This window comes from Calliopsis andreniformis, chromosome 2 (assembly GCF_051401765.1).
Source record: "Calliopsis andreniformis isolate RMS-2024a chromosome 2, iyCalAndr_principal, whole genome shotgun sequence".
In the NCBI taxonomy this organism is placed as follows: domain Eukaryota; kingdom Metazoa; phylum Arthropoda; class Insecta; order Hymenoptera; family Andrenidae; genus Calliopsis; species Calliopsis andreniformis.
The window spans coordinates 4,520,676-4,543,789 of record NC_135063.1 but is presented as its reverse complement, the minus strand read 5'-3'; the positions used below and the strand labels follow the sequence as shown (position 1 = coordinate 4,543,789).

Sequence of the window (23,114 nt, the reverse complement as noted above, 5' to 3'; positions counted from 1 at the left end):
GAGCCAGACTAATCCAAATCCATTTTTTTCCAAATTGAGTTTTTAACAGGATCTTACTTCTTTTTCTTCATTTTATTAGACAAACTACAAACATTTGACTGAAGTAGTAATAGTGATAGTATATTAAAATAGAAACTTCAATAAGTATCTCAGAATTCTTTCAGATTTTTTGAAAGCTTAGAAGAGTAAAAGAAAATAGTCGCAGGCAAAATGGATCCAGTGTACCCATGAAAAGTACGAAAATCAAGTGTAGCTATGTATTGTCGATTACCGAATTATTCGTAATTTGTATGCCTAACGGGCAAAATAAAATATAAATTACACGCAAGTTTCAAGTCGCGTGAAAGAAAAATAAAAAATGCACTGTTGCACAAAAATCTTCCCAACTCCCTCCACGACAAGAAAGATTCCTGGATATGCACCTGGTTTATCTAGGGCTGTAAATGCGTAACTTATCATTTTTATTTCTTTCTAACACTAAAGGTCGCATGATTTCGCATTGCTAGTAATTATCGGCTGGCATCCCATAAATATGACTTGCGATAACATCTAGGTGAAATACAGGCTGTGAGTGAGGGTGCTCGCGTGAAATATGGCGGTCGTTAGAGTTAAGTACTTTTCTAGTTCCTTTAGTTAGAAATGTAGATGCCCCTTGTCTAAATAAAATATTATTCTTTTGTAAAACTTTTCTTTCTGCGTAAAAGTATCTTCCTTCTCTCTTCCTCTGTAGTATAGGCTCTCTGACATTCTACGTATCTGATAAATATACTTCGTACGATTTCCTTTGCTAAAGACTATCTCAATGAAAGTGAATTTCCCCTTCTGCTTTAATTGGGCAGAATCTGCCCGTGTACTTATCGAGAAACAAACATGGCAGGGACTTCTACTTCGAGGCACAGATATCACTGATCCTTATGTAGAATCGGTGAAGGTAAAACGCCAAACTTCCAAGTAGCGCGTGCGCGTCTCTGGTCAGACCAGTTTATACATCAGCTAATTGACATGGAAGGAAAGTAGCAGAGGACTCGTCTCAACAAACGAGCTCGTCTCTGTAACCATAACTGGAAATTAAGAGAAAAAAAGGGACTGCTAAGAAGACTCATTACAAATACACTGAGCAAGACCTTATTGAAAACAATAAAAAAAAGCCGATGAAAACTAGATTCAAACGTGTTGAAAAAGATCTTATAGTGTGCAATCGACTTCTATACAGGATGTGGAGACATGGAGTTTTACATACAGACTTCCCTGAAGAATTTCATATAAATTAATATCTCTTAGATTCAGTTATTTTAACCCTCACAATATACGGTTTCTTATTTTTTTCGTTAAATATTCATTTAAATATTAATAAATATGAGTTTTATATCTAAACACAGTGTCTACTGAAACTGTATTTATTAATAAAATACAGACAAAATGGTAGATCCCTGTAACCCTAGCCGTGCAATAGCAGAAGTATTTTTCGTCCGTGCACAAAATTAATACATAAATAAATCATATAATAAGAATTTATTTTCGTACAGACGCCATATCTTAAGAGATGTACTTTTACAACGTCAAACATTTTCCGTACAGTTAATTCGTTAAATTAAAGCAGCGCTGAATTTAATATACATACAACGAAGCATACATTAACATTTTAAACAATCGTAATTATTTCGTACAATGTTACAGAACATTCCTTTGAGAAAACATTGCTTAATAGAGTATTGCTAAAAAGAGAAACGAAGAGGTAATCGTGAAAATAGCACCTCGCTAATGCATAATACATGCGGTTAGACGCTAACAGCACTTAAAAGCATTACTAATTTCAACGTATCCGCCGTCAAGATTATAACGTTTAATCGCATTCCGCGGGCCCTAAGATAAACGTAGTTTAATCGTAATTGAAACGGCGCTTTCCATCGAAGCGAAAACCGTAGGCGGCGCTGTTCGGCGCGCCAACCAAAGCGGGATTCTTGTACTGGTGAAATGATCCGTGAAGATGCGGTGGTCTTACTGCGTTCTGTTCTTCCTCCTGCGAACCTTTCAAGTAAAACGCCTCGAACTGACCCTCAGGCAGCAGTATATCTTTCAGGGATTTGTCATTTGGATCATAGGCTAGCACGTGCATCATTAGACTGGATAGGAGCAAAAGATGCTGCAATTATAAACATTACTTACTTAGGGTTTATGTCGCTGAAAATGTCTGGACTTGTCAGTAGAATTTAGCTTCTTCGGTGAAATAATTGTTTTAAATTTTGAATTCATTACTAATGAATTTTCGAACAGATTTTTAATTTTTAAATATTTAATTATTAAATAATTAGTATTATTTTAGTTTTTAAGTAATCTATATGTACCCATTTTATGTGTTAAATTTTCGAAGAGAAAAAGTTCTCTAAATATTCTAATAAGAACAACAGAACAGTTGCTTGACAATTAGAAATGTACTGTTTGTTCTTAACTAATTTTAAGATCTATAGTTATTTAAGGTTTATATTACAATTATTTTATAAACAATTCATTCTCTGAGGATCCGTAGTTTTCTTATTGAGAAAAACAACAAAAAACCAACGCGTAAAAAAATGACTAATAAAGATAATGTAGAACGTACCACTGACATGGTAGAGATGTTTTTTAAAGCCATACTTCAAGTTCTGCTTGGTAGTAGATCTTTGGTTCAATTGCTGAAATAAAGAGGAAAATGCACATGTTTACATAAAATGCAAAATTTGCAAGATAGAAAGAATACTATTCTACAAAGTGTAGAAAAGTAGCAATAAAGAAAATCAATCAGTAAAATATAATAAAATCGGTAATACTTTAAAGCGAAATGCGTCTTGCTAATGCAATGACAAAGTGGTGATCCCGTGAAGGATTTATAGTAATTATAAGAATTTCACGAATAACGCTATTATTTCGTGCTCAAACAACGTTTAATCTCCCTTCAGATCACTATATCTGGTACGGCTTATTAAACATGTCTAACATACCGAATCACTTAGATAAAGATAGGTCTACGTATGTTAATTCCTTACTATAAATCTCTCGTAAACAAGTTAATTGTGAGAACATTTCTAACGAATACTCAATATCTCACTAATTTATTTCTTATAACAAACAGTAAGTTTTATTTATTTCTTAATAAGAGCCAATTTGTTTTGTTCCTTCTTTTGATTCATAGTAAGATTAATATAAGAATATACAATAGCTTTTCTCTCGTTAATTTTTTATTAATGCTTCTATTACGACTGAGTGTTTCATTCTTTTCATTTTTTATTTATCTCTTTCTGGATGATTCTGCACTTTATTGAATTTGTTATGATTGTATAGTACCATATTGTATAATCACTGTAGTTCAATGCATATTCGATTCGCCTAATAATAAAGCGGAAATAGACATCTTAATTTTCCCACATTTAAAAAATGTTCCATCTAACTCAAGAATTCGAAAAGTTCATTGAAATTTACATATCTGTTTTTCATAAATTATATCCACGCCACCTATTGTTCTCAACACGTGACTAATCTAGTTCACAAGAATCGCCGCTAGATGGAAGGGTTTGAACACTCACAAACTAAGCAAATGTTTAAAACGGGTTTTTACCAATAAATAAACAATTTCTATTGCTCGATATCACTGTAAAGCGAATTACAGAGTCATTACAACAGACGCTTTTCCAGACACCTTTTTATTTCTATATATCGATCATGTAACTCAATGTTTGGTATTTGTAGCCCAAAAGTTAATTTGTAAAAAATGTAGCACAATGCGAATCCTAGTTAATCAGACTAATTAGCTAATCCTCGGTTCTTCCAAACTCTTAATTATGCTGTTATATCAAAATTTGAATATATAAGTCGAGGCAAGATTCGATGGAACAGATGACTAATTAATTAACTTTCACTTTCATTTGTCTTCTATTCACTAATAATCATATAAAGCAGGTATAACGCTTTACTACTCGCATTATTATCACTTGTTATATCTACTTGCATGTTTCCACCGTAGAATCGATAATAAAATACGATGAACAATAAAAGAAACATAAACTTGACTTTGAACTGTACGAAGGTGTTGCTTGTATCGTTAAAAATCGCGGACAAGTTTCCATGCTTCAAACTCACCGAGCAACCGTAGCAAAAGTGAAAGCCACTCGAACGATCGTACACGACAGCGTTGCTCGAGAATGTTTCCTCTATCTGTACGCGTTTAACGACCTTGCCACTGTAAGTGCCCCCACATTGAGGATCAAAAACGGTCTAACGCCCCTGTCTTTGGTTCAGATTTTAAGTTCTAAGTATGCGTTATACAGAGTATCTGTCACTAGGTGTCAAAAATGTCAAAGGATGATTTTACTTGTCAAAATAAAATTGGAATCAAAAATAACGAAATTACATTTGAGGCCTTCGTTTCCGAGTTATTAATTGTTAAAGACAGTTAGAATGCGCGGGAAATGTGTCTGACTTGGAGGATCATTCTACTACTGACGTGTATTAGCCAGCCAGATCTAGCGATGTCAGTAAAGTTCCCATGCAAGACACTATGTATTTTACGGGTTACGAGCAAATGTGACACATTATAACTGTATTTGTTTATTTTTTTTTTATTACATTTTTTGTGTATTCAGATGAAAATGTATACCTAAACGAAAGTTTCATTCATTTTTTTACCTTCATTTTCTGCACGAAACTATTTAAATTAAAGAGTTAGATAATCTGGCATAAAAACGAATTCGTGTGTATAATTATATGTATAATTATTACAATCTAATGATCTAGAATTATTATGAATGTTCTGCAGCTCATTATATGGCCATAAAATAGCAGTGTTTATTGTTCATCATTTACTGTTACAAGAAAACATTAACTAAAAATACATTTAATTTTAATCAAAAAAGTAAACAGTTAGGACTGTTAAGTATGTTATTAAAAATGTAATGCATTAATTATTACATTTAACATTTTTTGACACGCCTTATTTCTTGCAGATCTTAGGAACTTATAGACATTATAGTACCACTTTACAACACACTACAGTGATGAAAATTGTGTATTTATTGTAAAAAAAAGTATTTAAATAATTTAGTCAAAATATAGATATTTAAAGTAGCACTACTAGCGTCATCTGACGTAGGAAAAACAAATAAATGCTTTCACAAACAGTATAGGTAACGTCATCTAACGTCGAACTCATTTTGACAGCCCCCTTCCCTCTGGCGCTTGAGCACATTCCATAATTCTAAGATGTGGATCACAACTTTACAAAAACCGTTTTTACAATAACTATGAATTCTATTCAGTCAAAATTGTTTATAATGAAATAAAAAGTGCTTTAAATACACCAATTAAATAAATAAACAGTTAGTATGCTTTACAATAATTGTATCGGTTGTATGATAATTCTATGAGCTCAAATTGCAAATAAATAAATAATTTTTTCCAAGTCCTAGATAATTTAAGAAAACGTTAGTTCATGATTTTCACCACTGAATGGCTAACAATTTAAGGCCCATATTTCGACCGTTAACTAATTGTTTAAATGCAGTTTCGTAATGAATAAACAATTTTTATTATTCAGTATCATTGAGAAATAAATAGCTACACGAAGATTGAAACTACCTACAAAATAGTCATATAAAAATATTAAAAGTACAAGAAACTGTAAAACAATTTATTTATACAAAAATCAGGTATCTTCATATAAATATGATCTGGAAGAATACAAAAATGGAATTAAATTATGATATGCCTTTTCAAGAAATTAGATGCCTTGTTAAAACTTGTTGCAAATCACTGAACAGCCGATATTATTGTCTAATCGAAAGCTACGAGTTAATCGAACAATTACGTTCTTATTCAAATACAATTTCTTTCTGATTAGAATAAACGAAATAGATAGATTAATAAATACAATGTTCACGTATCACAATGTGCAATATAATTTAGCTAAAACGTACAAAACGTTGAGTCTAAAATTTTGCAAAAGTTTTCCTTTGTACTCAGCAATACAAAACTCAATGCCATGTTCCATATACGTACTTCTTGTCATGTATAATACAATTGCATATATTTATAGCTTAACTTTTATGAGGCAGATTATTCTAGTACAACAAATACATTCAAATATCACATGTAAAACATTTAAAAAATTCAGTGCGTCATCATTGCAATACAACGATACCAATATTTAAATGTAAGAAGTTTTACAAGTATACTCCTTCAGTATACTCGCAAATTTACGAACCTTTATATTTTTTGTAATTAAAATATATATCAATTGCTACTCGCTTCTTTTAAGTACTTTCCAAAAGTGGTCACAATAAAACGAAACGTCAGTTAATGGTACAAAATTACAAACGTTCTATTGTACATGACCTCGTGATACGTCACAATCAATTCATATATTTACATATATTAAATATCCCTGGGATATACCATAATATTACACAGAATATAAATAAGAATCTAGCTTTGTTTTTCTCTTTGGGGGTGAAGTAAAAGGTGAAAACCAAGCTAATGAAAACCTCCCAAATACAGCTTGAATAGATTTCCATTTACTATTACGAACCCATCTAGCTTCTTCCTTTTTGAGTTGTTCAATACCCTATATGAGAAGTACAAAAAATAAATAGAAGAGTTGACAGGAATATAATTCAATTGCGATGCAGTTTAAATTATGTACCGTTTCGTCATTCCAAATTGCTTGCAATTGTGTCCCCAACATTACAGCAGTGAAAATAGCAAATAAAAGCGCTTCAAAGGCCAAGAATAGTAAAAGCACCACTGTTACGGGTGGACTAAATGTAGAACATTCTTTCCACTCTTGTCTCACACATGTAGTAAATTGTTGTATACATAAGAATAAAGAATGCAATGACATTCCTGCTATATAGAACTGAAACATTTAAAAACGAATTTATTACTTGAAATCTATTTGTCATATACTGCGTATTATATATCAACACTTACAGTAAATAGTACAAAATACTTTTGATTATTTTCCCCAACACAGTTATTAACCCATGGACAATGGTGGTCCATTTTTCTAATGCATCTGCAAATAAAAAATTCTATTTGTGCTATATTTATGCCTCTTCTATTCCATTATTTTAAAAAACTGTACCTTTGGCAAACAGAACAATGGTGAGCTCTATCTGGCTTAATAGAGCAGCACTTTGGACATTTAAAAATGACTTGTCCATGTCTAAATCCCATTTGTTTTATTGTTTCTTTAGTAGCATTACCTTTTGGAACTGCACCCTATACGTAAAAGTCATTTCTTAAACAAATCAATAACATCTACATTTAAAGCACATCAAAATCATTCTGTTTACTTACTGGATCTGTAAACATTGTTCTCAAATGAGATGCAAAAGCTAAGAAAGATAGCAACTGGAATATTGCTGTATTTAAGCTAGAATACAAAGTAGTTATTGTAGGAATAAGAATAACTGCCATTACTACAAATTCAGCATAAATTATCAACAACCATGTTAAAATTGCACATATAATTCCACATATGTCCTGCAACGAATGTTTCATAATATATTATAACAAATTCAAGAGTATAAGACCTATAGAACCTTCTAAATAAAATATTCAAACATACCTTAATACACCATAGTCTGCCCCCGTAACATCTATTATGAACATCCTTTTCTCTTTGAAAAGACATGTAATCATAATCCATGATTTATACTTATCCCCTAATTCCTTAAATGTTAATCGTACAAACATGTGCTAATAATGTTTACAAATATAACCATGGTTATCCATCTAAAATAAAGATCAATAGAAAGCTTAATTAATCATACATTATATCATACTATCTTATCAATACACAATTGTTATCAATTTACGTATCGAAATGAAATTAACAAATTTCTGTCTCAGTGGCATAAAAGGTAACCTATTTGAGCAAGTACTTACAGCATTACTCATAGGCCGATAATGACTATACAGTGCGTATCGGCGTCAACATCAATCTCCTCCATCGTATCACTCCTAATATCTACACAACGATTTACCGAATAATCGAACCGATTTCTTTCTTGTCACCTTTCGCATAATTAACTCGGTGCTTACGTCTATTAATAAACAATAGCGTAGGTCGTTTATAACTTCTTTCGGGTAACCGCGAACCGCCTGTTTATAACGGTTCAAATATAGCGTAAGGTAAACGAATCGGAAACGGTACTCGAGACACGTTATCACGTGTAGCTGACGACAGTTCGGTTTCTAAACGGCAACGCTTAAGTAACTGAACGCCATTGAACAGTATTACGAACGCACCTGGCATTTAATCGAGCAGATGTTTTCAATGAAGGTACTCGCGGCGGCAATCGTATCGCAGACGTTGTCCAATTAAGACAAGGGATAAGAATCAAATGGGGAAGAATGAACGTAAATAATACTAGATAGCACCGGTTCGCGAACGTCGTCCGGTCGTGTTCCTCGCACGCGACCGCAAGTTTGACAGTACGCGGCAGAAGGGTGGGGGCCACAGTGCGCGGCCATATTGGCTACTTGTGACTTTTGGGAGGAAGCAGGCAAAAAATAACCCAACTTTTCTCGTTTCTACGCGAAAAAAAATGTTGCCCCCGAGAATTTTTCATTGATTCTGCACTGTCGTTGTTATCGGCGCGAATACGATTACTGCGAAACCGTGTGATCATCCGTACAAGGTCACTCCTTTTTTACGAAAAATGGTACGTGAACATTTCATTAATAGATCATCCGCCTCCAAATATCGGAAACGTGCCCGTCAGAAAATTTCACGGTTTCCCGTGGTGTTTTTCTTTTATTTATCCAGCTATTTTTCCTATCGTAGAGTTTCTTTGGGTTCGGCCAGTCGGCTGACATAGAGATCACTCTGGATGGTGCAGAGAACAGGAAGACTGCAGATATCAAATCTGAAGATGGCAAAAAAGAGCGCCACTTGTTATATTATGACGGAGAAACGGTCTCTGGAAAAGTAAGAATGTTTTTTAAATTAAATACTGTGTATGTACTGTAATACAGTTCAGCGGGGAATGTGACTTGTAACCTGTGATGACTAATCCGACATCTCATGTGTGTCGAAGTAAAGTGCAAGCTCAAATCATTTAAGTGTTCTACTATATATTGGTTTCTTCTTTTTGTTCCTATGTTTTCTTTATGATTATCTCACTATAATCTTCAGTTGTACACACATGTTTTGCAAAGAGCTAAAAGTACATAAACCAAACATGGCTATAGGAATAATGCATCTTTCGCATAAATAATACTGTATTATTTAAGTTATTGAATCAGGGTCGTAAACTTATTTAATCGAGTAAAGCTATTTTAATCGTTGTATTACTGTTTACAGATTAATATTAGTCTCAGAAAGGCTGGTAAATTGGAGCATCAGGGTGTAAAAGTAGAATTTATTGGACAAATTGAATTATATTATGACAGAGCAAACCGTCAAGAATTCACAAGCCTACTTAAAGAATTGGCCAGGCCAGGAGAATTAACACATAATTCATTCTATACCTTTGAGTTTGCAAATGTAGAAAAACCATTTGAAAGTTACACAGGATCTAATGTGAGACTAAGATATTTTCTCAAAGTGACAATTGTTCGAAGACTTAGTGATATTGTTAAAGAACTTGAATTAGTTGTGCACACTCTTAGTTCCTATCCAGACATGAACAATCCTATTAAAATGGAAGTTGGAATTGAAGACTGTCTGCATATTGAATTTGAGTATAACAAAAGCAAGTAAGTTGGGATTTATTGTGGAATGTTATTTTGTATACTGAAAATCAACTTTGATGCATCTACTTTATATGTATTTTTGTAATTTATTAGGTATCACTTAAAGGATGTCATTGTTGGGAAAATATATTTTCTTCTGGTTAGAATAAAAATTAAACACATGGAAATTGCCATAATAAAAAGAGAAACAACTGGTTCTGGTACAGTATTATTTACAAATATTAATTTAATTCTTTCAGAAGTAATTACATTGGTTGCTTTAATTTTCAGATTTGTATAAAATTCATTATTTATATTGGAAAAAGTTTTTGTTTTTTGGATACTCATTTTTCGGTAATTTATACCAAAGTAATAATTAGAATATATATTTGCAGGACCACATACGTTCACAGAAAATGAAACTATAGCAAAATATGAAATAATGGATGGAGCACCTGTTCGAGGTGAATCTATCCCAATAAGAGTATTTCTAGCAGGGTATGATTTGGCGCCCACAATGCGAGAAATTAATAAGAAATTCAGTGTTAGATACTACCTCAATTTAGTCCTTATGGACGAGGAAGACCGTAGATATTTTAAACAACAAGTAAGTATAAAAATATGCATCTTGCTGATATTTAAATATTTTTATTTAATCTGTAATAAATAAATTTTTTCAGGAAATAACACTGTGGAGAAAAGGTGAAAAAAGTAGAAAATCTCAAACTGCTTCGCCACATATGCCATCGCATTTAGTATCGGCAGAAACGGGATTTCCGCAAGGAGCTGCTCAAAATGGCCCATCCTCCACTCCACAAGCAGTACCGCCAGGCCAGCTGCCATCCAGTAATATCTCCAATGTGGAAGATACACCAGTTCCAATAGAAGGCATGACACGCGAAGAAGGAGATGGTGGATCAGTTATTGAAGACATTGGAAATCTTACTAGTACAGAAAATCAGTAACAACATTAAAATGTCAAATGAAACTGGTAGTTTCAATCAGGATTCTCTTGTATGTACTGCGAAGAGAGCGAACGAGCGAGCGAAAGCGAGAGAGATTAAACCTTAAGAGCAGCGAGAAATCGAAATACCTGCGAGTAAAGTTGTAAATATTTTGGATACCTATAAATAACGCAGGTGAATAAATTGAATAAGTAGCCAATTGTCGATCAAAATTTCAAATTGTTGAGATCTGTAGGTAATACGCTATAATGTCTAATGGGACAGACCTAAATGAAAATAATGTTACTAATAATCGGATATTAATTGGTGGTAAATTCTTGAACGGCATCTGAATGTTACAGTGTTCTGAATATTTTATACAAACTTATTCTATGTTATGCAAATGATGCCTTCAACCACTAGATTATTCGTGAAACTCGAGGTCTCTTGTATGACAGCTTAATGTCACATAAGAGTTTTATAAATCTGAGATAAATATACATATACTCACAATGGCTACCCTATTTTAATCGATTCACCTAGTCTGCAACTAATATAATAAAGGCACTTAAAAATATGCTTCTACGTGTAACATATCGTTATAAGAATAAGGGAAAGCGTAACTTTTTTCAAATTTGTATTACTATTTGCAACAAGAAATGATAATACTAAAAATTTGTTAATACATGCACAACACACGAATATAATACCAATAGTTCTGTCCCAGCTTTAGCATAATAATATGTACAAATTACTGAATTGTATATGCCAATTAATTTTTTAATAGAATTTATATGCAGAGTCTAAAAATTTATAATACAAATCACCCTAAGAAATATATGCCTTAGTATCTGCTCAATTTTAGCATGCCTTTATTAATATAAGAGTGGACTATGATAGATTAAAAAATGGGATAGCCCCAACTGTATTTATAAATATATACATACATATTACAATATGTGTGTGGATATATATATACATACATATATGCATATATATGATTTTTAATAACGATAGTTACAGACTGGGTTATATATAGACACACACACACATATACATACACACAACAACAAATATTAACATCTATCATAATAATACTGAATGCAGTGATGAACTAATCAAATATTTTCTTCAATCAAGGCAGTATCATGATTACTACCACGATTGAAGTAATATTGATGCGAGAGGAAATGTCCATCGTTTTGATACGAATCTATGTTAACACGGGTTGATCATAAAAATCTTGTTAAAAAAAAAAGGATGAATAACACTCAATCACGTGTATTCCAAGAATTTTGTTTCGCGTAAATTAAAACTTTCATATTTCGCGCCTTTGTTATTTGTTGACAAGAAAGATATATGTGTAAAAGAGAGAAAAGCAAAACTATTTGTGAATTATTTGACATGTCAAATATTGTATATACATATACATATTGTCATACGATATGAAACTAGTTGTATATTTTAATGCCCGCATAAGTATATTATATTATCGTATACAGTGTGCCTTTGCGTGCACGTATATTGGAAAAGATTATTTCGTTTATGCATACACCCTTCCTGCTATACATTATTGATACAATAATATCAAATTTTTATTCTTATTACATATCAGTTGTTTTTTATCTAGAAAATAGTTACTATAATTTAAACAGCATAATGATTTCGTAATACTAAGAAACAATCTCGCGTTTAAAATGCAATTAATATTTTCAGTTATTTACCGTAGATAAAGTCAATTATTAATGACATGTATAATTATATAACGGTTATTAACCACTCCAAATTTCCCTAGTTCAATTCCCTAAGCTTGTTTCTGAACTGAAATACATCCATCCCATTCATTTGCCTCTTTGTTTCTAATCGGATTATTTACAAATTACACAACAGATTTAAATACAATGAAAATAATATGTTATTCTTCCTCATTCCCTGTAAGATTTGTCACAAGTTTCAATTGAAGACTATACTAAATTCTATCTAAATCCTCAGATCTCGTATAAATAGTTAAAACAAAAAATCGATAGGGGAAACAGTAAGTTCTTCAAGTGTTATAACTTCAATTATTTTTGTTAAATTTTATCTACTTCCATCAATTCGTATGAAAATCAGGCTTAAACAAACATTGGACATATTGGAAGTAAATCTGTGCGCTATTCATTCTGGAATTACTTACAAAAGATTTCATGCATATTTTGCATTGCAAATTGCGTGAAGCACTTATAAGCAGGTTTAAAGAATGTCATTAAGTCAATACGGAAATGTCCACGTATGAAGAAACACGTTGAATAGCTCCCTGAAAATGGAATGTATAAACTTAATAATTTGGATCTAAATCAGAATAACGTGCGCATTACTCAGCGCGCAGATCTGGTGTTCGAATAAACAATTATCGTATGGCTATCGTGTTATATCGTTTTATATAGTTCACTGCCGGTCAAAAGCTTTATTTCCAACAGCAAGTTACCCGAAGATGGAAGAACGAACAGAATTGATTTCGGACCTCCGTGACAGATTTTTTCGGAAATTGGACGACGAAGGCCCACCAGATTCCAGTATGTATATTTTGTTTTCAGTTTATCAAGTTAATTATCTTTTCTTTAATTGTATACGCGAAACAACTAAGTAGCAAGAGATTAAAATTGGAGCCTTGTCATGTGACAAGGTCAATGCTTTTTTATCATATATATTTAATACAGGAAGAACAGGTAATTTTAGTGTATATTAGAGTAATATTCCGTATTTTGTTTACTTTTTCCATATTAGTTAAACAAATTATACAAGGACGTTAGATTGTATAAGCTTTGTGGTTCTATTCATTGATCTCCTGAATATTATTTTAGGAGAATTTCATCCGGCAGATATTGCCAGAGTAAAGGAGAATAATAATTGGTTAAGACGGTTCTTAGAGCATCATGAGTATAATGTGCAAGATGCACTTAATATGTTATGGGAAACTTGTAGCTGGAGAAAAAAATTTGGTGCAAATGGTAAATTATATATGAATTAAGATATATTTGAGACTTTATCTAGTAACTTATGGATTATTTAATGTGATTGCACCAATGATATTTAATTGCAGAGATTACAGAAGATACTGTGAAAAGGCATTATTTAGAGGCTGGATTGTGTTTTATTTATGGCAGAGATAAAGATGGTAAAACCATGTTTGTTATTAAATGTAAATTGTACACAAAGGGAGGCAAAGACTTTGATGAACTACAAAAGCTTGTTGTATATTGGTTTGAGAGATTGGAAAGGTATTCATAAACAAAATTTACGTAATATGCAAGCTCATTAAAAAAAAATTAATTTTTTGTATTGTTTTAGATATACAAATGGGAATCAAATCTCATTATTCTTTGATATGGCAGACACTGGTCTTTTAAACTTAGATATGGAGTTTATTAGATATCTGATTAATCTTTGTAAAAATTATTATCCAAACTTTCTAAACCTTATTATCATTTTTGAAATGCCATGGATAGTAAATACTACTTTCAAAATTATAAAGTCATGGTTGCCACCTAAAGCGATTCCAAAAATCAAGTTTGTGCATAAAACTAACATACAAGAATTTGTAGATCCCAATGATATACTTACATGTTGGGGTGGTACCATTGATTATGATTTCAAATTTGTACCAGAAACACAAAATAATATAGATGCTACAATGAATGGTAGACTTGATAACAAGAAGGTAAATAAGGGCTTATAATAGCGAAAAGATTAACCCTGAAAGAATTAATTATAATTGTTCAATGTCACAAAATTTTAGGTACACTTTGCAGAAAATTCTCCATTGACAGAACAATCACCAACTAGTTTCAGCGATCAGGTAAATGAAGAAGCATGTAAGTAATAAAATGATTTAAATTCACAGTGTTTTGTAATTATTGTTTACAAAGAATAATTAATATAAAACTCGTGTTCCTTTTGTCTACCAACGTCTTCTACCATTTTTTGTAGTACTATCTGTTGAACCAAAAGCAATTACATTTAACAAAACTGGGAATGAAATTTCTGGAACAATTACACTTAAAAACACAACCACTGACAAGCCTCTATCTTATAAGGTATTATCCAAATTTTCTTTTTATATTGAAAATTTATTTATATTAGAAATCTGTAATTATGCCTATTTTAGATAAAAACAACATCTCCTGAAAAGTACAGAGTACGACCTAGTAAAGGAGTTTTGCAACCCCTCGAACAATGTTCAATCTCAGTTGTTTTACAAACTGGGTATAACGTACGTGGTTTTCTACACAATGATGGATTTTTAGTTATGTGCCTTCCTCTGAAAAACGGGAATATGCCGGCTCAAGAAGTAGCTGCTCTTTGGAAGGTAATGGTAATACATCAAAATTTTATGAAAATTTTTACAGTATATCAATATATATAATTTTTAGTCCGAGCAACCAACGGAACAACATAAACTACGATGTTGCGATGGTCTATTTGAAACCAACGAGGCGCAAAAACCTATATTATCAACCAAAATGCCAGAAAATGAGAAAAAAATGGCTAAAATATTCTTTAGAGTAAGTTAGAGTGATAAAATAATATCATGATTAATAATGTTACCTATTGCATGAATAAATGAAGTGATATTTTACAGGTAATACAGTTGACAGAAAGTAATGCGAAACTACAAAGTGATGTCACTTGTTTGAAATATTCATTATTCTTCTCTATACTAGTGACAATTTTAGTGGCTGTAATGGTTGTTTATACTCTAAGGATTGACATTAAAGACTCTTTGGAGCAAGAGGCCTGTCACATTTCCCGTGGTATAGAAGGTTGCAAGTAGATATTTTCTATTTATACATTTAGACACATATAATAGGGATTTTAATCACAGCATATTTGTTTATGAACTATCTCCGCTATGTTGACATTTTTATTTTTCTATCCTTAGCTTTGGTGGTTCCTTAATTTTTCAATAGTTCGGTTACAAAATAATGTAAAATAGATTTTATTTGAAAGAAAGAATTATTGTTAATCAAACGATCGTTATGTATAATATATTTAATATGTCAGAAAGGAGAATGTATTATTATTACAAAAGTGTATAACTAAATGGCATTATTTTTATAACATTTTATACATGTTTGTACATGCTATTTGTATTTAGCATAATTATCTTTCTTATAGTTTATAAATCATTTTATCATAAAAATTATTTACATTAAATTGTTCTCTTCCTTTGTGTAATTATGCCTAATCATATCTCTATTCTTATATGTATAACACCTACTATTTAACATGAATACTCATGTTTGTAACTGAAATTTTTTATAATTAAAAGTGTTCCATTTTCTATATAAATATATATGCATAGTAAAATATTAATATCACTTGTACAAAATGTATACATACAAAAATAAAATAAAATCTTTTATTATTATTCTGTTTCTAAATTGCATCAAACGTAATATTTACGTTTTGTATTTAATTAAAATTGTTCTAATTGTATTTCTTCCTTACTACAACCAATTACTGAACCTATAAAAAATCAATAACAATACCACCTCCAAAATATTAATGCAATCATTACAGTATGATATTACAGATGAACCTCCCTTTCCTACCAAATCTTCCATTTTTTCCCCTTCCCTAACTGTAACTTTCCCGCTCTTTTTATATGGCGTCCTTTTTTTACCCTCATCGATTAGTCCGAAGCTTACAATACTTCTGTCGTCAATGCAAAAAAGTCTTCACCTGTAACGTTATAATACCGACATAATCGAATCGCTACACGCGTTAAGAAACAATTTGTCTCGCGAAAACGTAATATATACGAAAAAGAAAGAATCGGTCGATAGGTAAAATCACGGACGGCTGGACAACCGGAAGTACCTAAAACGACGGTCGTCCGGTGTAAACACGACGAATAACGCATACCGTTGCGCAGCTACCAACGCGCAGCATTTGAACACTTGCAGTTCGATCAGCCATATTGGCCTCTGGCTCTTACACAACGCCCTCACACGAAAGATCGCGAGTTTATGAGGTAAGCGAATATTTCGTTATTTCGTGCGGCGAGCGAACTTGGCACAACGTGGAAACACGATTCGACGCGAACGGAGGTGGTTTTCAGTGATACTCGAGGGTATCCGTGGCCCCTAGTCCTGGACGGAGCGCAAAAGATTGGTGAGTTATCCGCAGCACGTAGCAGAACGGACAGTATTCCCTTCTATCGCGTCCTCCATATTGATGACAGCGCCGACGGTGATAATTTTCTGAAATTTTTGTCGTTAATGCCCCCTGTGTCCTGAAATCGTAAGCACCCGTGTTGTCTTAAAAGCTTTCCGACAGAATGCGCAACTTTGGGGCCTCTGGTGTTCGCGACAAGAGCCCGCGATAACGGAATCCTGTTGGCCCGCTGCGTATTTCCACGCGCTCCTTTTCACCCATCACGCCGCGATCACATTTTGCCCATGGCGTCACCGTCTTGTTCGCATTGCCCGCTTCGCGTGTTGCATGGCGTTCCGCGGCGGCGTGTGTCGCTTCTGTCAATCCGTTTCGCTCCGTTACGCGCTAACACCGCTCTGGATATGTCAAATTTCGGTGATTGCCAGCGACGCGTGGCCAGTCGCCGATTTTCATCTTCCTCTCACGTCTGAATGCGCTCATCCACTTTTTCTTACCTGCGAATTCTTCACCCAGATATATTGATTTTCTCCTGATTCCCACGCGACTATGATGTCTCGTGCGTTACCACTTGTATCTCGCTGGTAATCCAGTGGCATACGCAATGTTTCCACTCGTCACACGTGTTTTCACGTTCCCGATTGCAAAATCAATCACATTTACGCGTTCTTTCGGTATACTTGTTATATTTACTCTTACACAGTACTTAGAGCTTACGTTCTGTTTCTTTGATTACTTTGTAGCTTTTGGAAGCACTTTATTTACTTGAGAATACTTGTCTATGTACATCTTTGAGATGATGGTATTGTAGATTTAAACAGTAGTTCGATAAGTTACAAGTACTTGAGTTATCTATTATGACTATTTACATGTTGTGTATTGTTGTATCGTTGACAAGATGATGTCTGTGTTGACAGTTTAAAATGTATAATCTTCTTAAAGATCACCTCTTAATTCTACTATTCATCATTTCAATGTATATATGATACAGTATTTCATGTATTTAATATATTGTTTGAACTATAAAGTAGAACTTGCTACTGGTAATGTTTCAGACTAATGACAGAAGGTACAGTTGTATGAATTAATGATTTGATCATGACGAGTAACGTAGCAGCAATTAAGTTAGAAGAGGGGCAAGAATCTGTAACAGAAATACAAACGTATTTAGAGACATTTAATAAAGAGATAGAAGGAGGACAAGGAGAGCAATTGCAACATGTACAGTGTTAGTATTTTGCAATAAATTAATAATGTACTCTATATTCATAGGGATATGAAGTTTATTAACATATTACATTTTAGTGCAACAAGTGGAAGGTTTGTCGGGAGGAGAAGAGGGTGGAACTTACTTTGTTGACCAATCTGGTCAATATTATTACCAAGCAAATAGCGATGAAACACCTGTAATGACACAAGTGCAGATTCAGGAGGTAGAAGAAGCTGATGTACAAAATGATGGAGAAGCTCATCAAGATGGACAGTATCATGAAATTGAAGAATTGGAACATGTGGAAGCTGATGAAGATGTAAGTGAAAAGGATTAAGATTCTTTCAAATACTGTTCTATTATTGTGTGATGTATCATACTATTGCATTATTATTACAAAAGTACATGAACTTGCAGGGGCAAGTAGCTAATAATGGAAATAATCAGGTTGTAATTAATTCTGGAGATGCATATCAGACTGTCACAATTGTACCATCTGACACCAACCCTGGCGAAGTCAGTTATGTGTTAATAGTTCAACAACCTGATTCTGAAGATAAAGAAAGCAGACCTGCAGAAAGAGAAGGAACAGAAGGTGAAGAAGGAGAGGGTGAACAAGACCTCACTGTTTATGATTTTGAGGATAATGAAGATAACGAAGCTCCAGTGGAATCAGAAGTGGAAGATGATAAAACCAAAATTATTAAGTTCCTACCTAAAAAATCGCAGACAGTTACTCAAGCTCATATGTGTAATTACTGTAATTACACAAGTCCAAAACGGTAAATACTTATTCCTAAATTTTGCTTTGACTGATTATATGATTAGAATGGAAAACAACTCTATAACAAACATTGAATTTATATCACATAGGTATTTATTATCGCGACATATGAAGTCGCATTCGGAAGAGAGGCCACACAAATGCAGTGTCTGTGAAAGAGGGTTTAAAACGCTGGCCTCTCTTCAAAATCATGTTAATACACATACTGGGACCAAACCACATCATTGTAAATTTTGTGACAGTGCATTCACGACTTCTGGTAAGTAAATTTTTCTTGCATATATTTTTCCTTAATTGTTTTATATCTTTTTGCCTCAATCATTTGTTGTTACATAAAATAAATTTACTTTTTATTTGAAACTATGCTACAGTACAGAGGCATAGTAATCATTGTTAGTATTTATTTACAGGTGAACTTGTTAGACATGTTCGATATAGGCACACACATGAAAAACCACATAAATGTCATGAATGTGACTATGCATCTGTTGAACTATCTAAATTGAAACGTCACATTAGATGCCATACAGGGGAGCGTCCATATCAGGTACATTATGCTATTAGTTATTCTGCTCAGCACTTATTCTATCTGGATGCACACACTCATTATGTGTAGGTACAAATCTTCCATATGTTATATACAATGCTTTGTTGCTTGTGTTGCAGTGTCCGCATTGTACATATGCAAGTCCTGATACATTTAAGCTAAAAAGACATTTGCGAATACATACAGGAGAAAAACCTTATGAGTGTGACTTTTGTCAGGCAAGGTTTACTCAGTCGAACAGTTTAAAAGCTCATAAACTTATACATAATGGTATGTTAAGATTTCATACATTTATTTTTAAGTTCTTTTAGGTTTTAAATTAAATTTTTTTTCTGTTATTTATACAATGTTTGTTACAGTTGGTGATAAACCAGTATTTCAATGTGAATTATGTCCAACAACGTGTGGAAGAAAAACAGACCTTAGAATACACGTACAAAAATTACATACCTCTGATAAACCTCTAAAATGTAAACGCTGTGGAAAAACATTCCCAGACAGGTAAGTATTTTATATTAACTATTAAGATAGCTTTTGTTGTTCTTGCAAAACATGAAGCTACTTAAATTTACAGATATAGCTACAAATTGCATAGTAAAACACACGAAGGAGAAAAATGTTACAAATGTGATTTATGTCCGTATGCATCGATATCTGCGCGTCACCTTGAAAGCCACATGTTAATTCATACAGACCAGAAACCGTATCAATGTGATCATTGCTTTCAGTCATTCAGACAAAAGCAGCTCCTTAAACGGCATTGTAACCTCTATCATAACCCTTCTTATGTTCCTCCCCCGCCACAGGAAAAGACGCATCAGTGTCCTGAATGTGAACGGCCGTTCAGGTACCTACCATTTAATCATCGCGTATTAGTGGTTCGTGAATGATAATTTTATAGTAAATTTGTTGTTTAGGCACAAAGGCAACCTTATTCGGCATATGGCTGTTCACGATCCAGAGTCGTCTCTTCAAGAAAAGCAACAAGCACTAAAGATGGGTAGACAGAAAAAGATCCAAATCATAGATGGGCAGAGAGTCGAAGTTATGACAGGTTAGACTACACCGCTTAAAAGCGGACAAAGTTACTTAATCTAATTGTATGTGTACGACTCATGATAAGTTAAATTCAGTGTTCTTAAATTAATTTCTAAATTTTAAGAACGAAGTAGATAAAAAACACATACACGACGAATAAGTGACAACACGAATCTTTATTCACAGGGACACTTACGATATGATCTGCTTATCAGATCATTGACTAATATCCGTGTGTTGTGTTATGATAACAGGTGATTTAGCTTCTAAACTTAAAGGTTACGAAGAAGAAGAAGAAGATGAAGAGGATATGATGGCGGTCGAAGGAAGTGACGGTCAACAATATGTGGTGTTAGAAGTTATTCAATTAGCTGATAATCAGGGAACTGATCAGGTAAGTTATTTATATAGAATATTAGACATAAATATATAATAAATACTATTTATATGCATCCAAATCTAAAATTAATAATTCTATTCTCTTCAGCAAATGGCAGTCGTAGCGAGTGAGGATGGTGATTTAGTAATGCAAGATCCTTTGAGCCAAGAAAGTGGTATCGTAACCGGCACGGGAGAAGATGGGGACGAGATAGAAGAGGAAGAGACAGAAATTGAGGAATTAAAAATGGAAACAGGAACACCCAATAAATCTGCATCCCAAAATACGCAAAGCGATCCTAAACTACAGAAAGAAATGGAAACCTGTTTCGGGTTTGACGAGGTAAATTACTATTATTTTAGATATTTTTATATTACACCCGAAAGCTTCAACAATGAGAATTGTATAATATTATTTTTTATCATTTTACAACTTCTACCATTTAAAAACATTCGTTATATAAATCGAATGTGAAATTTCAGGAAGAGGAAGAAGAAGAAGAAGAAGCAAATGGCAATATAAATATATTGCAGACAATTTCGTAATAAGAGGAATGAAGCCGAGAAAACCAGCATATACAATAGTCAAATGATTTGTTTCTCTCACAGTGTTGATATACGTACTGTGAATGCAGTGTACTAGTATTTAATGACTTCGTAAATAGCTCCAATGGAGCTACCTTTCGGGGCTAAAGTGGTCCATACACATACACACACATACACACATATGGTACAAGAACTTTCTTTGCCACTAGTGCATTAGATATATAAATATATATATATATATATAATTTATGAAAGAACAGTAGTTTTGTGGTTTAGTGAAATATCGAGCGAATGTACAATTATTATGATAATGTAAAATATTATTTTACTTTATTATCAGCGAAAATTATCTCTTTTGGATATTGACGTAAACCGGTAAGACATGTTAACGATGAAAATAAATATATTAATAATATAGGTTGGCATATTTTTAAACACGTTATTTAAAGAAAACTAATATAAGAAATACAGCGCATAGTAAAATGTTTGAACTGATTGATGTCAGTTGATTGTTGGAATGTGGATAAGAAAACTAAAATTATAATATAAAGTGAGGCTGCAGTGTAAATAATTGCTTACCATTACACCTCATTTTGTGAACAACTATCGCGTTCTATAAATAATTAGAAAGTAAAAGGAAAGCGCTGAAGTTGATTGCGTCGATAAAATTTTACGTTTCATTAACGTGAATTACAATCTGCGTATACATAGACATGTATATATGAATTGGTAATAATGTAAACAGAAAAAATTAGAAATTTTTCGTTGATCTAGAAGATGTTACATTCGTGACTGTATATACATATTTCGTAATACTTATAAAAAAATGTCATTTTACAAATAAGTACCTATAAATACTATTAATGATTACGATTATTTGGAGGTGAATCTTCTGATTGACATATAAAAAGTATGAATGCTAGAAAAGAACCTAATGTTGAGTATAATGTTACGAGTGTTGTTTTTTAATGCTTCATTTCTTTCCATCCCACTTTTTGGAGCATTCTTACTCATTGAGACATTCAATTTCTGAAATACTCAGTTAAAGAACTTTTTTTTCAAATAAATTATGATTATTAAGAAAGAAGGAACAAATTTGGAAGCGTAATAATGTTTGCAGAAACAGAAATGAAACATTTTGGCAGTTGCTACAGCACTTTGCGCTGATTCATTCTGTAACACTTTGCTCTACTATATGTATAATTTTCGATTGCATGGATTCAACGAATGATTTTATTTCCATCGATACGAATTATGTAGATAATTCAATTATGTAATCGAATTGTGATTGTAAACGTAATCTTACACACAGTTTTTCGTACATCGTTGCACGTAAGTTACTGTATGTACCTTGGTAAAATGAATACTGTAAAAAAAAGAGAAAGCATGTAAAATTTTTTACACTTGAATTGTACAATTGTAATTGAGTGACTGATAATCAAAACGAAGCAGTTTCATACACCATCCCAAAGAAAAAAACGATGTAGCATTTTCTCTACAATAAACATGTTATGTCATCAGTAACAGATTGCAGATGATATTTTTAGTGTTGACATTATCGAAAATTGTTTATAACAAGTGTATTTATTTCCCCAAATTGGATAATTCTACTAATTTTAGCTACATTATTCTCAAATACATTTTGAATTCCTTAATTCCCGATGAAGTTAGTTTTTTATATTCTTAAGATTTATATAAATACTGGATTGTTCAGCTTTAAGTGGCATCTAATCCCTATTGTAAATCTCGCAAACAATCTGTGGTGTCGGATGTGTTTACTATTGCCTTTAACGTGATTAGAAA

General features: G+C 32.7%; 4 protein-coding genes across 4 annotated transcripts; 2 read left to right on the top strand and 2 right to left on the bottom strand.

Annotated features, from left to right (window-relative positions):
• Positions 1-1,554: 1,554 nt before the first annotated feature.
• On the bottom strand, positions 1,555-2,702 carry LOC143188092 (uncharacterized). Its single transcript, XM_076392155.1, has 2 exons — positions 2,600-2,702; positions 1,555-2,143 (listed from the first exon to the last, which is right to left on the bottom strand). The coding sequence occupies exons 1-2, from the start codon at positions 2,630-2,632 to the stop codon at positions 1,880-1,882; spliced, it is 297 nt and encodes a 98-aa protein (XP_076248270.1). The 5' UTR covers positions 2,633-2,702; the 3' UTR covers positions 1,555-1,879.
• Positions 2,703-5,645: 2,943 nt separating this feature from the next.
• On the bottom strand, positions 5,646-8,440 carry LOC143188089 (palmitoyltransferase ZDHHC3). Its single transcript, XM_076392150.1, has 7 exons — positions 7,918-8,440; positions 7,598-7,764; positions 7,327-7,512; positions 7,112-7,248; positions 6,958-7,042; positions 6,671-6,883; positions 5,646-6,592 (listed from the first exon to the last, which is right to left on the bottom strand). The coding sequence occupies exons 2-7, from the start codon at positions 7,676-7,678 to the stop codon at positions 6,431-6,433; spliced, it is 864 nt and encodes a 287-aa protein (XP_076248265.1). The 5' UTR covers positions 7,679-7,764; positions 7,918-8,440; the 3' UTR covers positions 5,646-6,430.
• Positions 8,441-8,468: 28 nt separating this feature from the next.
• Vps26 (vacuolar protein sorting 26) lies at positions 8,469-12,096 on the top strand. The gene is made up of 6 exons (XM_076392149.1): positions 8,469-8,696; positions 8,819-8,962; positions 9,338-9,732; positions 9,823-9,929; positions 10,104-10,315; positions 10,389-12,096. Exons 1-6 carry the CDS (start codon positions 8,694-8,696, stop codon positions 10,671-10,673), a joined length of 1,146 nt encoding a protein of 381 aa, XP_076248264.1. The 5' UTR covers positions 8,469-8,693; the 3' UTR covers positions 10,674-12,096.
• Positions 12,097-12,303: 207 nt separating this feature from the next.
• LOC143188327 (uncharacterized) lies at positions 12,304-22,835 on the top strand. The gene is made up of 34 exons (XM_076392534.1): positions 12,304-13,207; positions 13,496-13,642; positions 13,735-13,912; positions 13,983-14,352; positions 14,431-14,506; positions 14,622-14,728; positions 14,800-15,000; positions 15,065-15,196; positions 15,274-15,463; positions 15,517-15,581; positions 15,642-15,652; positions 15,696-15,781; positions 15,964-15,995; positions 16,215-16,378; positions 16,424-16,480; positions 16,570-16,668; positions 16,702-16,924; positions 16,974-17,307; positions 17,402-17,510; positions 17,552-17,591; positions 17,633-17,679; positions 17,751-17,851; positions 17,893-18,036; positions 18,114-18,337; positions 18,421-18,800; positions 18,892-19,061; positions 19,213-19,349; positions 19,469-19,619; positions 19,709-19,850; positions 19,924-20,196; positions 20,267-20,403; positions 20,642-20,781; positions 20,875-21,108; positions 21,249-22,835. The coding sequence occupies exons 1-34, from the start codon at positions 13,126-13,128 to the stop codon at positions 21,309-21,311; spliced, it is 5,046 nt and encodes a 1,681-aa protein (XP_076248649.1). The 5' UTR covers positions 12,304-13,125; the 3' UTR covers positions 21,312-22,835.
• The last annotated feature ends 279 nt before the right edge of the window (positions 22,836-23,114 follow it).

Excerpts from the sequence above, each read along its gene's own strand:
- LOC143188089 (XM_076392150.1), bottom strand. The coding sequence starts at position 7,678 with ATGGATTATGATTACATGTCTTTTCAAAGAGAAAAGGATGTTCATAAT. Across the intron at positions 7,043-7,111 it reads CATTGTTCTGTTTGCCAAAG|ATGCATTAGAAAAATGGACC; the intron begins GTACAGTTTTTT and ends TTTTATTTGCAG. Across the intron at positions 6,593-6,670 it reads CAATTTGGAATGACGAAACG|GGTATTGAACAACTCAAAAA; the intron begins GTACATAATTTA and ends CTTCTCATATAG.
- LOC143188327 (XM_076392534.1), top strand. The coding sequence starts at position 13,126 with ATGGAAGAACGAACAGAATTGATTTCGGACCTCCGTGACAGATTTTTT. Across the intron at positions 17,592-17,632 it reads ACTTGAGAATACTTGTCTAT|TTCGATAAGTTACAAGTACT; the intron begins GTACATCTTTGA and ends TTTAAACAGTAG. Across the intron at positions 19,620-19,708 it reads TCATAAACTTATACATAATG|TTGGTGATAAACCAGTATTT; the intron begins GTATGTTAAGAT and ends TGTTTGTTACAG.
- LOC143188092 (XM_076392155.1), bottom strand. The coding sequence starts at position 2,632 with ATGGCTTTAAAAAACATCTCTACCATGTCAGTG. Across the intron at positions 2,144-2,599 it reads ACATCTCTACCATGTCAGTG|CATCTTTTGCTCCTATCCAG; the intron begins GTACGTTCTACA and ends TTATAATTGCAG.
- Vps26 (XM_076392149.1), top strand. Across the intron at positions 9,733-9,822 it reads TTTGAGTATAACAAAAGCAA|GTATCACTTAAAGGATGTCA; the intron begins GTAAGTTGGGAT and ends GTAATTTATTAG. Across the intron at positions 9,930-10,103 it reads AAGAGAAACAACTGGTTCTG|GACCACATACGTTCACAGAA; the intron begins GTACAGTATTAT and ends ATATATTTGCAG.